A 15,861-nucleotide genomic window follows, 5' to 3' on the forward strand; every position below is an offset into this window, starting at 1 on the left:
AAAAAGATAAAATAAAAAATAATAATTAAAAAAAGCTAAACCAAAATATAATAATAATAACTAAAAAAGCTAAAATAAAATAAAAATAATTTTAAAAGCTAAAAATATTATGAATAAAATAATAAAAATAATAAAATAAAATATAAAATAAAGTTAAATAAAAAAAGGAAAAGCTAAAATAAAATTAATAAAAATAATAAAAATAATTAAATTAAAATAAAATAAATATTTAAAAAAAAGATTAAACATAAAATTTTAAAAATAATAAAAGTTAAAATAAAGTGAAATAAAAATAAAACTACTTTTAAAAGATAATATTAAATAAATAAAATAATAAAAGTTAAAAGTAAAAATAACTTTTAAAGAGAAAAATAAAAGTAGAAAATAATAAAAATAATAAAAATATAATAAAAGTTAAAATAAAGTGAAACAAAAATAAAAATGTTTTTAAAATATAAAAATAAAAAAAAATCAAAATAAAAGCTAAAATAAAATGAAATTAAAAAATCATTTTAAAAGCTAAAGAAACAAAAATGAAATTAAAATTAAAAAAGCGAAAATAAAATGAAACAAAAAAATCAAATAAAAAATAATTGAAAAAGCTAAAAATAAAATATAAATAAACGAATAAAAAATAAAAATTATAAAAACAAAAGCTACAATTTAAAAAATAAAATAAAAAAGCTAAAAATAAAAAAAATCAAAAGTAATAAAAAAGCTAAACATAAAAGCTAAAATAAAATTTAAAAAAAATTAAAAATCCAAACAAAAATAGAAGTAAATATTAAAAAAAAAGGAGCTAAAATAAATTTATTTATTGCAAAGATTGAAAAGCTAAAAATAAAATAAAGTTAAACAAAAAATGAAATAAAAATAAACAACCTCTAAAACTCACTTCCAGATTTGATAACCTGGTTGAAACCAAAAGTCCAACCACACTCATCCTGAAAGGGTTGGGCCTGGGCTAGTATAGACAAAGTTTATTTATTTTCTTTCTTTCTTTCTTTCTTTCTTTCTTTCTTTCTTTCTTTCTTTCTTTCTTTCTTTCTTTCTTTCTTTCTTTCTTTCTTTCTTTCTTTCTTTCTTTCTTTCTTTCTTTCTTTCTTTCTTTCTTTCTTTCTTTCTTTCTTTCTTTTCTTTCTTTCTCTCTCTCTCTCTTTCTTTCTTTCTTTCTTTTCTTTCTTTTCTTTCTTTCTTTCTCTCTCTCTCTCTTTTCTTTCTTTCTTTTCTTTCTTTTCTTTCTTTCTCTCTCTCTCTCTTTCTTTCTCTCTTCTTTCTTTCTTTCTTTCTTTCTTTCTTTCTTTCTTTCTTTCTTTCTTTCTTTCTTTCTTTCTTTCTTTCTTTTCTCTCTTTCTCTCTTGTTCTATTTTTTATTTATTATTATTAATTTTAAATTTTTTTTTCTCTTTTCTTTTCTTTTTCTTCTTTTCTTACAAAATATAGAATATGTGTAGAATATCTACGAGTTAACTACCACTTGAGCTGAGCTACCCTTTCCTTTTGCAACGAGCTGCCCACGGAGAAGAAAGGAACCTGAAATCCAGCCTGGCACGCCCTCCTGCCACAGCTGCCTCGACCTCCTGGCTGTGGCACGATGGGTGCTGAGGCTGGTGAGCCCATGGAGTGTGCCAACCACACAGCCTCATCACCAGCACCACCACCACGAGTGGCCCTTTCCTCTGGCTGGGAAGACAGAGTGAAGTTAAACGATCAGATCTGGGGACGGGAGCAGTGCCAGGGTTTGCTCTGCCCTGCGTGCCCGAGGTGCCAAGGGATGATGCTGCCCATGGGATTCCCCAGTTTCCAGAGCCAGGGGACTCAGTATCAAGCCTTGCTGCCCTGCCTGCTGTATCTAGGTGCTGTGACTTGGTAGCTCAGACCTGTAGCCCCAAACCAGCCGAGTTTGGCACAAAAAATAAAGAGGTGGAGCAGCTCTGCCCGTAGCCCTGGCACAAGGAGCTGCGCTGCCTGCCCCAACTCTGCCCGCCCCAACTCTGCCCTGCAGCTCTACGTGGCCTTTGGAAGGGTTCTGCTGGAGGAGGATCCTGCACTGCCCCGGGGCCCTGCTCAGCCCCAGGACTTCTGAGCTGGCTGCAGAGCCAAGGAGAAGCCATCCCAGCCACCATGCCAGCACAGAGCAGCCAGTCTTGCCAGCTCCCTGACCAGGTGAGAGGGCTCATCCCAAGCCATTCTCCCACTAAGACAGAGCCACAAGCAACAAACACATGGACCTTCCCCCCCAGCACGTGGCAGGGGCTCGGTGGCCTCGCAGCAGCTGTGACACATTTCTTAGGAACTAAGGAATCAGTCAAATGAACCAAAAAACAGCAGGGAGCAGGGAGGGAGAGCAAAGCAAGGAGCAGACCTTCAGCATTGTCAAGCTGCCAGATCCAAACACAGCACAGCAGGAAGCTCTGGATTGCCAAGGAAAGGCCCTGTTGGAAACGTGGATTTGCTGGGTTCTGGGGGATACCCAATGCCATCTCCACCCTGTGCTCTAGGAGGCTTCTCTGGGTTCCCTGAGCATCGAGTCCCACCACATGTGTGCCCCCAGCACAGCCCTGCAGCGAGGTGGGCAGGCTGGGCACCACAGGGATGTCCACAAAGGACCTTCCCCAGCTTGTTGGTCAATCCTTTGCAGTGCCCACAATGCCAAGCAGTGCACGGGGCTGTGTTTCCTGGTGGAACGTTTCTTGCTACCTACTCAGTGCTCTCGGGCTGAAGAAGGAGCTCAGCTCCTGCCTGACAGCAGAGCAATCCCTAATTCTCCAAACCTGCTCAGACCCTCTCTGTGCCCACACAGAGTTAAGTTTTTTTCAAGTAAAGACTTGAAAAAAAAAAAGAACAACCAACGAACCACAAAACCAACCCAACCCCTGGAGCCAGCCCCCACTGCTCCAGGGAGCAGCTGCAGCCCATTCAGAGCACCTGGTGGCACAGGCGTTGGCAGAGCTACCCTGTTACTGCTGGACTGGCTCACAGCAACGGACCCTGGCACAACAGACACCACACGGGGTGAAGCTTTGTGCCCTCATGGGCAGTGACAGGGAGCCCATCAAGAGCCATCACCAGGGACCAGAAGACTTCGGGGCAAGGTGATGTGGTGAGGTCCTGAGGGAGCAGCTCTGCAGACCCCAGGGTCCCCTGCTTGCTCCTCCAGAGCCCTGCTCACTTGAGCTGTTCCATGGAAATGTGACTTTGTGCCTGCATTTCCTTCTCTTTACTTGGGCTGCCACCACCAGCAGGGCACGGAACAGCCCCAGCTCACCTCTTCTTGCTGTGGAGGGACCTGGGGATGCTGAGATCCTGCCCCATGCATCACCACATCAGCAGCTCCAGCCCTTCCTTCCCCTCCTGCGGGCAGCTGTCCCTTGTTGGTGTGCTTGGCATGCATAGGGGTGGGAGGGGTTCTCTGATAAAGTGCAAGTGCTGTTGGTCCTTATAAATAAGGGAAGATTGTGCATCTACTTTTGTTCCCTGGGGCACCTCTTGGTGACCAGGCTGTGCCCTCCTGCAGACTATGTGAGCTCGTGGGAGTTCTGCCATCAGGAACCTGCTCCTGTCACCTGGGGCCAGGTTATTTGCCTTCATTCTCTCCCTGACACGCACACAGACACACACACACACACACACAATTCCCTGTCCTTGTCTCCAGCTCCTAAGGGAATTTCCCAGGAGCTGGGTGCTTCACCATCCCCGGCTCTGCCCTTGCCACCTGCCAGCCCCCAAGCTCCACCTGACCACTCCCCTTCAGGTAGCAGAGACTCAGAGCCACGTTCCAAATGCTGGGAAAGGAGGGAGCTGAGATGTATTTAGGTTGTCAAATTGCCACCAGAATTCCTGCAGGAAGCCCTGGCTGCAGCCAGCAGACACCAATCCACGGGAAGATCAATGGGTGAAGCACAACAGACATGCCTCCCGATGCCAGCAAAGTCACACAAAGAGCTGTGCCAGGCAGGGCAGCTGGCAGGGCTGCACCACTCACATCAGCAGAACACCGATGCCCAGCACACTGAGATGATGGAAATGATGCTCAGAAGCCCTTTCCTCACAGGGGATTTAGCTGACTCTGGTGCCAACAAGCCTTGCTCTGGGGCAGCCCATCAGTAACCCCAGCAGGGTGCCACACTCAGCTTTAACTGCACCCACTGCAGCCCAAAGCCCCCCCCCCCCCCCAGACTGTAGGCAGTGGGGCAGGAGCCCACAGCACTGGGCAAACACTCTCTGTTTTCCAGGGAAAATGAAAGCTTCAGGAGGATGCTCCTCTAGCAAGACCCTGTCCATCCTCCAACCCTGGTGGCATCTCATCCAATGCCCTGGAGAGCTGGGCACCACAGCTGCCTAGTAGACACCCCTCTGCCCAGTGCCCAGCCCACTAGGGGCTTGCTGTCTCCAAACACAAACAGCAGAGCAGATCTCTGCTGGCCTAAGGGGACCCAGCCCTGTCGACCACCCCCCAGACACCAAGACCCAGCCCCAGGGCTGTGCCTCTCAGCTGCCACCCATGCCCAGCTCAGTGCTCACGAGAAACCACTTCTGCAGAAGGATCTGATTCATCATGGACCAAAACCTGGCCAGGAGCAACAGGAACCCTCCTCCTCCTCCTCTCTGGCTGCTGGTGGACAGCAACCCCGGTGCAGAATGTGCCCAAGGTGGACGCCTGAGGCTCATCGGAGTCGCAGGGAACGTTGCCAACACCTTCAGAGATGTTTGGTTCAAGTCAAGGTAATCACCAGGTCCAGTAAGGAAGACTTCTTCCCGGGCAGCCTCCAAAAATGCAGGAAAAATAATCCAGAGTGTGCAATTCCATCAGTGAAGGACAGGAGGGAGGCGGAACGCGCGGGGCTCTGCGGTGCCAGGAGTTCTCAGGCTCGTTGCGACAAAGAAACGGAGCTGAGTGACTGTGGGAGGAGTAGAAATGTGCCTGGGCAGCTCCACAGAGCTGCCCCTGCCTACCCAGGGTGGTGTACAAAAAGAACTGGAGGGCTTTGGTCTGAGCTCTGCTCTCATTCCTACCATGCAAGGTCAAAGCAACCCCAGCAAGACCTATCTCGCGAGGCAGACCCTCATGGGTACCGTACGCTGCGGGCATCCAGCTGCCCTCTGCAAGCTTTGCCTTGGCACAATTTACATGGGCCAGCCCAGGCTTGGACAGAGGGCCTACAGGTAGGCTGGCATGCTCACCAGCACCCACCAAAACCAGCCAGCCCAGCAGGAGCTGGGCAGGGGATGGGATGTGTTTGAAGCAATACACCAAAGCAGGCGCAGCAGAACCCTCTCTCCCTGGCAAGCTGGTGGGCAAAGCTTCCTTCTTAACACTGTTGGAAGATCCCCAGGGAGCTGCACCTGCTCCTGACCCAGCCAAGGCCAAGGGCACAAAGAAAGAGGCTCCCTGGAGCTCACTGGCCTGGGGCTGGCTCAGGAGGCAACAGGCTCCTTCCTTTGCCATTTCTCTCGTAGGGCTGAACAAGCTTTGGTCTTGTGGCCAATTTAGGAGCCATTCCCCAGAAAAACTCCCACATTTCACTCCTGAAATTTGTCTTGTGCCACGGGAGGCACCTCCTTTGGAACTCCACACCTGAAACCCAACCCTGGCCAGCCCTCAGGCATCGCACCTGGCACAGTGAGGACCACAGCGCAGTGGAACAAGGGGCAGAAGCAGACTGTTTGGCTTCTTCTCATCTCCCTTGGATGTGTGGGGCTATGGCAGCCTGGGGAGAGCCCTCACCACCACCTCGAGCTGCTGCAAGCTGCCAGGCTTGGGGCATCTGCCTGCAGCAAACTCCCTGCTCGCCTGCTTCCTCTGGCACTTCGTGAACGTGGCCCAGGTGCACCCTTCCAGCCACCACCCAGCCTGTCTCCACTCTCCTCCTGTCCCAAGCCAGGCTCTGCAACTCTTTGCCATCCCTCCCCAAGCTGGGGGGACTTTGAGGCTGCTCCTGCTGGATTTTGGGAAGCCTCTTCCTGGCTCCACGTTGGCAATACAGCCCTGGTCATGCCCTGTTGCTGCAGTCCCATCATGAGTGCTGGAAAAGCCTTTCACAGGAGGAACCAAAGAAGCTCCAGCAGGATGCACAGCTCTGGATGTTCATAGGTACACACAGAGCAAGCTCTCTGCATCTCCCCGGGCACACAGAGAGGGCTGGGGGCGAGCTGCCAAGGTAGAAACCATCACCCTGCTTGGGTCTCTGCGTGGTCAGGAAAGGAGACATCCAGGCCAGGACATGGTCTGTAAAAATGAGTCCTTTGAGATCTCCAAAATCGGCTGCAGTACAAAAGGGGAGGTCTGTGTGTGTGGAGCTCTCTGCGTGCTGCCTCTCCAGAGCACGGCTGTGGGTGCGTATGGACTGCCAGGGATGCCCCCACCAGAAGAGATGCCCCACGTGTGTCCTCCACGAGGTGTCCAGGCGTTGGCACTCGGCTCGGGCTCCTGGCCAAGCCCCTGCAGCGGTGCATGGCACATAATGGTATAGTTGGCACAGGTTCAGAGTCACAGTCCACGTCCGGGTGCTTGCTTCCCTTCCCCTCCTGCTCCACAGGGCTCTTCTCTGGCACCTTCTCGTCTCCTCCTCCTCCTCCTCACAAGCTGCAGCTCCCCACAGGCGTCTTGGTTTATATAAAAATAGATTTGGCCCACGGGACGCTGCTCTTTGAGTCTCCTACTGGTAAACAGAAATGGTAGGTACAGGTAACCCAGTGGTCTGTATATTTTTTACAGGTTCACCAATGGAATCCTGGCAAGGAGGAGAAGAAAAACAGAGATTAAGTCACCACAGGGGAGAGCATCGAGACTCACATTGCTTGATGCCCCCAGGGAGCCCAGGGGGTTTTCCCTCCTCCTCCTCCCAGCAGTGGCATATGGGGCTCAGGGGGGCAAATGCTGATGGCAGAGGGATGTGGAGGAAGCAGGATGTCCATGACCCCCCCTCCCCAGTCTGCTTGTGGGACTGGGACTACTCCTCCTGCTTCCTGAAGAAGCTCCAGCCTTGCCCAGCTCACTTCCATCTGTTTTGTGAGGCAGTCTTTGGGACAGGGATGCTCAAAGCAGGACAAATTCGCCCATAGTAGAACTGGGATGTCCATATTGGGACTGAGATGCCCACTCTGGGGTGGGATGAGAATGCTCGTAGTGGGATGGGGATGCTTTTGCAAGCAGCAGGTGGGACTCAAGGCTGTTGGTGTGCCTTCCTGCACATGTTCATCTCCCCAGGGGCTTCTGCCAGAGCCTGCTTCACTCCTGATCATCCTGGAGCTCTTCATAGCTGGGCTAAGAGCAGCTCTGGCAGCTGAGGAGATGCTGATGAGGACTAACAAGATTTCCTAGAGTTAAATGCCCTGAAGAAATCAATGGAGAATTGGTTAAGCATCAAACCAGAGATCCTATTGAAGTCCTTCTGAAGCTATTTATTTGCTGCCTTCTGAAAGATCTCTCCCTGTGTAATCTTTATAGTGCAGACAATCACTGCCCATCGCTGTCCCATGGCCACCTCCTTCACATGTGTGACCTCCTGGGTGGCTATGAGCATTCACACACTGCTGAGAGGTGCCTGGTAGAGCTGCCCACGGGTGGGCTCTGTGTGCAGGTATGCAGGGACTGCTGCCTGCAGCGTGCAGACACAGACCTTGCTTCAGTGCAGGGTGAGCTGCTGTGCCAGCTGTCACAGGAGGTTCCCCATGCCCGTCACTTTCACAGGCTGCTCACTTCAATGCCACCACCACCTAGAAACATCGAACCATGATCTTTGGGATCCCTTCCAGAGGATCCTTAGGGTGCCTTCCAAGCTGGCATTCTGTGACTCCATGTGCTTGTGACCCTCGCCCACACCATGGCCCCTGGCTCGCTGGTTCTCCATCAGCTTTTAGTCCAAGGGCTCCTCCTCGGCTCTCTGTTTAAGCAAGAAGTCCAAAGACCACCTCGAGCCCCAGCACTGAAGGCTTCGAGAGCCCTTCCTCTCCCGCCTCGGGGCTGTACCGGGACTGCTGCTCTTCCTCCCCAGACAGGGCTGCCTTCTGACGCTGCCTTACTCTTCGCTAGTGTTCCCAATCCCCTTTGCTGCCGCTAGGCAGAACGGGGCAGTCCCGGCAGCCGCTCGGCGCTCCCCGCACCGCGACGGGTCCTAACCGCACGCTGAGAAAGCTACGGCTCAGGCCAATGCCACCTTGCCAGGATGAGCTGCGGGTCTGCAACCACCTCTTCCCTGCCCACGCTGCCGAAGGTTTGCACAGCTCCGGCTGGATGCTGCTCACGGCCGGCGCTGCGGGGTGTGGATTCGCATTGTATTGCAAACAGCCTCTTTGTGCAAAGTAGGTCAGCGCTTGATCAACCTCCCCGATTTTTGTCTAATCCCATTCCATGGGGTTTTGCAGTCAAAGAGAGCAGGATTAAGGACAAGAATAATGTAAAAACTCAAACTTCATTTCAGAAAGCCTCAAAGCTGGGAGGAAATCAAACCAAACCAGCCACACTTCGCCGCGGTACCCGGGCAAGCCCACTCGAGTCTTCAGCAAATGTCCCCTCTGGGTGTGCGAGGTGGTTGCTGTCCCTGCTGCTGCATCTCCTCTGTCATCTGCAGCTTTTCTCCTCGGACCCCTGTGTAGATAATTCCTCAGCGAGCTGCCTGGCACAAACACCTTCGTTGATGGCTTTGCTCTGCACCTAAGCCCCGGGCCCCGCTGCAGCTGTGCGCCATGCCGCAGCCGTGCCAGCTCTCCTCCTTACAGGGACAGCCAAGGTGCTGCCTGCTGCCCAGGTGCCACATCCAGCTCTGTGCCAGCTCTGTTGGGGTCTGATGCCGCAGAGCAATCTGCTGGAAAGCTCCAGCAGCTGCTCACTGCCGGCAACATCGCCCGCTCCTGGGAGAGCCAGCACCCGGCGGGCACCGGAACCCTCCCCACGGCTGCTGCTGGCACGGGGTGGATCTGGCCCCGGGACAGAGCTCCAACATCTGCTTGCCGTGTAGCTAGATGAGTTCCACCAGGCTTCCTGACACAACCTCCGTGCTGCCTGCAGCTCTGCAGGCTGATGTTCTGCAGTGCTGTCCCTACATCTGCTCCCTGCGACTGCCTGGCTGTACGGTGCCAGCAGCACCGCCAAATGCCATCCTTCCACTGGGGTGTGGGACTCGCACAGCACTGAGGGACTGCAATATGAAAAGTCCACGTTTAACCCCAAACAGCCTCCTGGTGCTCACTGAGCTGAAATGTACTCTCTGCCACTCTGTCCTTGGCCACAATGCCTGCCCCATTCCTCCAGCCCCAACTCTACCCTCTGGGCAGCTCCTCAGCCAGCCAAGAGCTGTGTGGTGCCATCGCCTTGCCAAGTGCTTTGAGCCTTTCCAAGGAGAGAGGTTTCTGGCACAAAGACTGGTGCAGTATTTGACCCCTCTGGGTGCTCTATGCCTATAAAGTGGGGACAGCCCTGCTCCTCCACTCACCCTGGCTGCTGGGTGACCCCCTGGTGCCCCTTCCAATGGGAGAAGGGGCCTGAGAAGGAAAAGCTTCTGGTAACCCCTCTGACAGGGAGCTCTGTAGCCTCCTTTCACCTCCATCAAGATGCAGCAAGGCAGCATCAGCTCAAGTGACTTTCAGAGAAAGGGGCTTAGAAGAGACATCTACATGTAGCCCTGCTGGCCAGGAAGCCTGGGGTGCTCTGCAGCTTCCTTCCATCTCTGTTGAGATGCATCAGGCCAGCATCAACCCAAGTCACCTTCAGAGAAGGGGCTGGAAGGGAAAGCTCTGCAGAACCCCTCCAGCCAGGAAGCTCTGCATGGTCCAGAGCATCCTTCCACCGCTGCCGAGATGCAGCGAGTAGCTCAGCATCAGCTCAAGTCACCTTCAGGCTATGGTGCTGCTGCCACAGAAACCAGCCAGGGAAAGTGGTGCAGCCCCAAGCAGCTGCATCTCCTCTCCCATCAGCCTCTCCTCTAGACACGAGAGTTGGAAAGGCATCCTCAGCCCCAGCGCTTCTCCTGCACTTGCCAGCATCTGTCCAGTGACAGCACAAGGCAACCATGATGACAGGGGACAATCTACCAGGGAGCTATCTCGGTTCCACCAGCCCTGCCATCTGCTCATGGAAGGTTTTACCTTACACAGAGACATGTGAAACCTGAAATATTCATCCTGGCTGTGGGATGTCCCAGCTGGCACAGGCAGGCACACAAAACACCATTTGCACAGGGCTGAGTCTTTTGACTGCAGGCTTCTGGGATGCCACAGCAGCTGAGATGAGCATCCTGGGCTTCAGGGACACTCTTAGAGTGGTTTGGGTTGGAAAGGACCTCAAAGATCATCCAGCTCCAACCCCTTGCCATAGCCATGGACACCTCCCACCAGCCCAGGTTGCTCAAGGCCTCATCCAACCTGGACTTCAACATCCACAGCCTCCCTGGGCAACCTGTGCCAGTGTCTCCCCACCCTCACTGGCAAGAATTTCTTCCTCATCTCCAGTCTCACTCTGCCCCTCTTCCAGCTCAAATCCCTGTTCCTTGTCTTGTCACTTCAAGCCTTCATCAAAAGTGCCTCCTCAGCTCTCCTGTAGCCCCCTTCAGGTACTGGAAATCCTCTAAGGTCTCCCTGAGCCTCCCCTTCTCCAGGCTGAACACACCCAACTTTCCCAGCCTGTCCCCAGGGGGAAGGTTTTCCAGCCCTCTGATCATCTTCATGGCCATTGTTGGCTCCTGGGGAGTTTGTCACCAACCAACACTCCCCACCCAGGGCAGGGACCTGTGGCAGTGCCCTCTTTTTTCCCATAATCTACCAAACTCTGCCAGTTCATTGCAGAGGAGCCCTGGTGCATGTGCCCAGGCATAAGTGCAGGGAATGGTTTTTGGGTGCCTCTCATTCCCTTACTGTTGATGAAAGCAAGCAGCAGCCTGCAGAGCTGTGTCAACAATTGAAAGTCTACCGTGGCCCTGATGCTCCAGGTACAGGTCAAATGGATTTTTCCAGAGCAAATCACTATCTTTTGTGGATTCTCTGAAAGCAGGAAATTCAAGGATTTAATAAGGCAGAATGGCTCTGGGCTATTGAAAGGCACCCACGGAGGTGAGCAGGGCATGGCTTTTGGCATGAACACTGTGCAGGACCTCACGCTGCAGTGGTGGGAACTCTACTGCCTTCTCTCAGTGGGCAACAGCTTGGAGCTGCTCATTCTTTCAACTTCAGGGATGAGAACTTCTGTTGGCACCCAGGTGTGATGGCTTGGGCTTGGGTTTTAAGCCCATGCACAGACATAACTATCTGGATTGGAACTGGCACAGGGGCTAGCTGCTGCTTGCCTTCTGAAGCCAGTGGCCACAAGAGCTGTCAGAGAAGGCACCGCAGAACCCTCCTGTTCACCCTCCAGCTGCCCATGCCCACTAACACCAGCTGTCCAGCCAGGACCCTTCATACTTAGAATCATAGAATCAACCAGTTTGGAAGAGACCTCCAAGATCATCCAGTACAACCTATTCCCCAGCCCTATCCAGTCAACTAGACCATGGCACTTGGCCTCCAGGGTAGTGACCACAACGAAAGAGTCAAAGAAATAATAGTGTCATAGAATCAGTCAGGGTTGGAAGAGGCCACAAGGATCATCCAGTTCCAACACCCCTGCCATGGGCAGGGACACCTCACACTAGATTAGGCTGTCCAGAGCCTCATCCAACCTGACCTTCTACCACCTGAGGCTTCTACCACCACCCTGGGCAACGAGGAGAGTCTTACCATCCTCATGGTGAAGAATAATGAGACAATACCAAGAGACAGGGAACGAGTACCTTTGAAATTGACTCATCAAAGCCCTTTCAGGCAGGAACGTCTCAACAGGGGGCAAAGCCAGCAAGACCCTGCGAGCAGGGGACTGGCCCTTTGCTGTCTGCTCTCTGCCACGCTGGCAGGTGCCCACCTCACCCTGTCCAGACACAGCCAGCCCTCAGCACAGCTGAGCCCATCGCTGCTCTGTTCCCTTCCATTCTAATCTAATTAGCTCCCCGTGTTCGATAGCTGAGTGGGATGTTAAACAGGCTGTAGTGAGCAGGCTGCAGCCAGAGCAGGCTGGAAATTCCATTTGCACTGGATGGATGATTCATTACAGCAGGGACTTGGGACACGCCAGTTAATTCACCTGAGCGCTCAGCTCCGGCGGGCACCGCTGCCCGGCGTGGAGCTGGCACGCGCCGTACCCTCGCTGCTTTCCCTGCCACTGCTGTCACCACTGCCAAAAGCCAGGCAAGGAGCTACAAAGAGCTTGGATCAGCTCGAACAAGAGAAAATCACCTCAGAATGCTGAAATCAGGACAATGCCCTCATACTGCCTGGGCTGCAGCAGTACCCGAGGCATGAAGTGGGCACCGCACACACAGGCTAGAGGCTGGGCATCCCACAAGGCAAGGAACAGGAGGAGGAGGCGGAGGAGGACCCCAGCACCCTGGCAGCAGGAGCATGGACTTGTTCATGGCAGCAAACATGAGCAGATGAGGTTTTGGGGCCTGATGAGTGTTGGCTGTGTCCTGCATGCGCTGGGAGGTGAGTTACAGAGCAGCCACGTGTGACAGGGACCCTGCTATCACCTGCCCAGGTCCCAGAGGTGGGCTGGAACCACACCACCTGGCTTCAGCTCAGGGCTGCCCCAAGGACCCTTTGCTGTCAAGTTCCTCTCCATTCCAGTCACAGAACCATGGAGTTGTTTCATTTGGAAAAGACCTTTCTTTCAGACCACGGAGCCCAGCCACACACTCAGGTCAGCACTGAACCATGGCCCTCAGCACCACACCACCGTGGGCTCTGAAACCCCTCCAGGGATGGAGACTCCACCACTGCCCCGGGCAGCCTGGGCCAGTGCTGGGCAACCTTTTTGGTCCCTACTTATTAGCTCTGGCTTGTCTGTAACTCACCTCCATGGGAAAGCCTTCGTGGCACCCAAGGTCCCCTCCATGATGGGACATGTGCCCAGCCAGCCCGGCCGGGTGAGCCTCCCTGGTCCCACACCTCACCAGCAGCGTGAGCAGGGGGATGGGTGGCAGGGGGATGGGTGGCAGCGGGATGGGTGGCAGGGGGATGGGTGGCAGCGGGCAGGGCAGCGAGCGGCTGGCGCAGGGAGCGCGGGTACGTACCAGGAAACAGCCCGATGGCGTTTGCCCTGCCCCCGGGATTCAAACAGGCTGCGGCCAGTCAGCAGGAGATTTCAAACCATTTCTCAGACACAAAGGCCACGGGAATAAGATGCCGGTCAGAAGAGGAGGGTCTGCAGCGAGCAGAGAGAGGGCTTGCACGGCTGCTGGGTGAGGCACACGGAGCAAGCCCTGCTGGCCTGCCGCAAACATCGGCGCTTTGAGAGGGGGGAAATGGAAGGAGAGCTTTGGATGGGCTTCCTGGCCTGGGGCACGGGGAGGGGTGCGAAGCACAGACAGGGGAATTGAAAGCTGGAGTGGAGCAGTGAATGTTTTGACCCCTTTGGAGGGAGTAAAAACCTCTTCAAAAGCCCCCAGCACCTTCTGAGGCAGCCAATTGCTCTGAGGGGAGCTGGCCCCAAACAGCACCAGGGCATCTCCTGTCTGCCACCCTCCCATTCCATGGGGGTCTGCCATGCCCATCCCCTGCAGGGAGTCTGCCAGGGAACACACCGAGGCCAGCAGGATCCCAAGGAAGCTTGATGCCAGAAAAGCACCAAAGCCTTCCAGCCAGACAAGGGCATCCTGGCACCTCACCCCAAGCCCACACACACATTCCATGAAATGGTTTGAAACTCCCTGGCAGTTCTCTGCTTTCGGTGAGCTGAGGACACCCTGGAAAGTGTGACCCAGCAGAACCCCATGCACACGCAGGAGATGAGGGTTAAGAAGGCGCCTGTTTAAGCTGGCTTCTGTCCTTCATGCAAGGTAGACATCAGCTGTGGGTGACACGCACATGCCACCACCCAGCTGGGCTGCGTGGGGCACCGGCTGCCCATTTTCTCCCTCAGCACCCCTCCTCCTGGTTTCTCCCCCAGCTTTGATGGGGAAGAGGCATTTACAGCACGGAGGAACTGCACCAGCACCCAGCCAGCAGGCTCTGGGAGCCAGCCCAGGGTGCTGAGAGAGTTCACTGTGACCACTTCCCTCCCCAGGCCCACAAGGGGCACACAGAGCCAGGGCTGGCATCTCTCAAACCGTGCCACCAGCTGCTCCAAAACCCCTCCTCGTTACTGCATCGTTGCTTCACGCCAGACAAATGGTGCCTTTGGCGCCCGCCACCCGCTCCCCATTCATCACCCAGCTCATCCACGTCCAGCAGCTCCTGTGGTGCCACTCAGCAGGCAGCACACTGCTGGAAGATGGATCCAGTGGCATTCATGTGCTGGCAGTGGCAGCTGGGCAGCAGAAAATGTGCTGTGTCCAGTGCTGCCAGGGCTTGGCTGAGCCTCATCAGCAAGGATGATGGGTGGGTCCAGCGGCCGTGCCCACTTGGAGGGCGAGCATCACAGCTTGGAGAGCCAGAGGAAGGCAGCTCTGCCATGCGCTTTCAGATCAACTCCCACCCCACCAATGGGCACCTCTCCTGGCACCAGGGAGGGTCAATGCTCCCCACCCCAGAGGAAAACCAGGGCGGCCACCTCACCTGTTTCCATTGAAGGTTGTTTTGTAGTCCCCGGGCGAGCGCAAGGCCTCCTCGGCGTAGACGGGCACGGGGGTCCGCACGCACTCGTGGGAGCACTGCAGGGTCTCGTTGTAGGCCGTGAAGATGTCGAGGGCGCTGGGCACGCGGGCGGGCGCGAAGTCGGTCAGGTTCTGGCAGCTCTCCTCCTGCTGGTCCAGTTTGCGCTGGTGGCTGTTGCGCCGCGGGCGCCCGCTCTGCGCGCAGCTGCAGGGGCAGAGGGCGCCGTGAGCAGAGGTGTGCCAATGCTCTGGGTGGAAAAGCCTCTCTGAGGTCGTGGAGCCCAACCACCAACCCAGCACCGCCATGGTCATTAAGCTGTGGGAGTCGCACAGCTGGTTCAGGCTGGCAAAGGCCTTCAGGATCATCTACCCAACACCTCCACACCACCACCAGACCATGTCCTGTGGTACCACACAGAATCATAGAATCAACCAGCTTGGAAGGGACCTCCAAGCTCAGCCAGTCCAACCTAGCATCCAGCCCTAGCCAATCAACCAGACCATGGCACTAAGTGCCCCAGACAGGCTTTGCTTCAACACCTCCAGGGACATCGACTCCACCACCTCCTTGGGCAGCCGATGCTAAGCCCTTACTACTCCAGCAGCAAAGAAATGTTTCCTGATCTCCAACCTAACCCTCCCTTGGCCCAATTTTAGGCCATTTCCTCTGCTCCCATCACCTCCTCCTGATACCTGCTGATGTGTGCTAGCACTTTAAATGCTGGGTAGGAAGCTGGCTCCTCATCAACCTGCTTTTCTGCTTCCCCCTGGGTGCAGGAATGGAACTGCTGCAACTCTTGGGGACAGCTGGGGTGGGCACAGAGGGCAGAAGGAGTGAAGGGCTGGTGCAGATCATGGCATGGCACAGCACAGTAGCTCTCCCACCAGCCCCAAGCTGCAGCCGTATCAGTCTCCCAGCCAGGCTGACCTCAAAGTAGGGCACTGTCCCTGGGAAAATAGGTAAGGCAGCAGTGCCTGCAGCACCGAGCTAACCTATTTTGCCACACGCTCTGCCATGCTGAGAGCATGAGCGGCAGCAAATTAAGCTGGAGGAGAACATGAACGCTCCAGGGGATGTGGCATGATTCAACCTGGTGGCACCTGAGGGCTCAGAAGGTGCCCTGCAGTCCTTGGAGACACAGGGAAGGTCAGAAAGTGTAGCTGGGGCTCGTTGAGCCAGGCTGGTGTGCAAGGAGCAGCAGCAAAGCTGCTCGAGCAAGGCAGCAGAGGAGATGCCCCCCAG

General features: G+C 53.8%; 1 protein-coding gene across 1 annotated transcript in view; it reads right to left on the reverse strand.

Moving 5' to 3' along the window:
• Window positions 1-674: 674 nt before the first annotated feature.
• Window positions 675-15,861, reverse strand: part of AJAP1 (adherens junctions associated protein 1) — a 47,705-nt gene continuing 32,518 nt past the window's right edge. Inside the window, exons 4-6 of the mRNA XM_064171698.1 lie at window positions 14,581-14,823; window positions 13,098-13,228; window positions 675-6,734 (exon numbers count right to left, since the gene is read on the reverse strand). Of these exons, the coding sequence (XP_064027768.1) occupies window positions 13,156-13,228; window positions 14,581-14,823 (316 nt within the window). The 3' untranslated portion in view covers window positions 675-6,734; window positions 13,098-13,155. The remainder of the gene's footprint in view (window positions 6,735-13,097; window positions 13,229-14,580; window positions 14,824-15,861) is intronic.

The sequence above is a fragment of the Pogoniulus pusillus genome, chromosome 36 (genome assembly GCF_015220805.1).
Source record: "Pogoniulus pusillus isolate bPogPus1 chromosome 36, bPogPus1.pri, whole genome shotgun sequence".
NCBI classification, from domain to species: Eukaryota; Metazoa; Chordata; class Aves; order Piciformes; family Lybiidae; genus Pogoniulus; species Pogoniulus pusillus.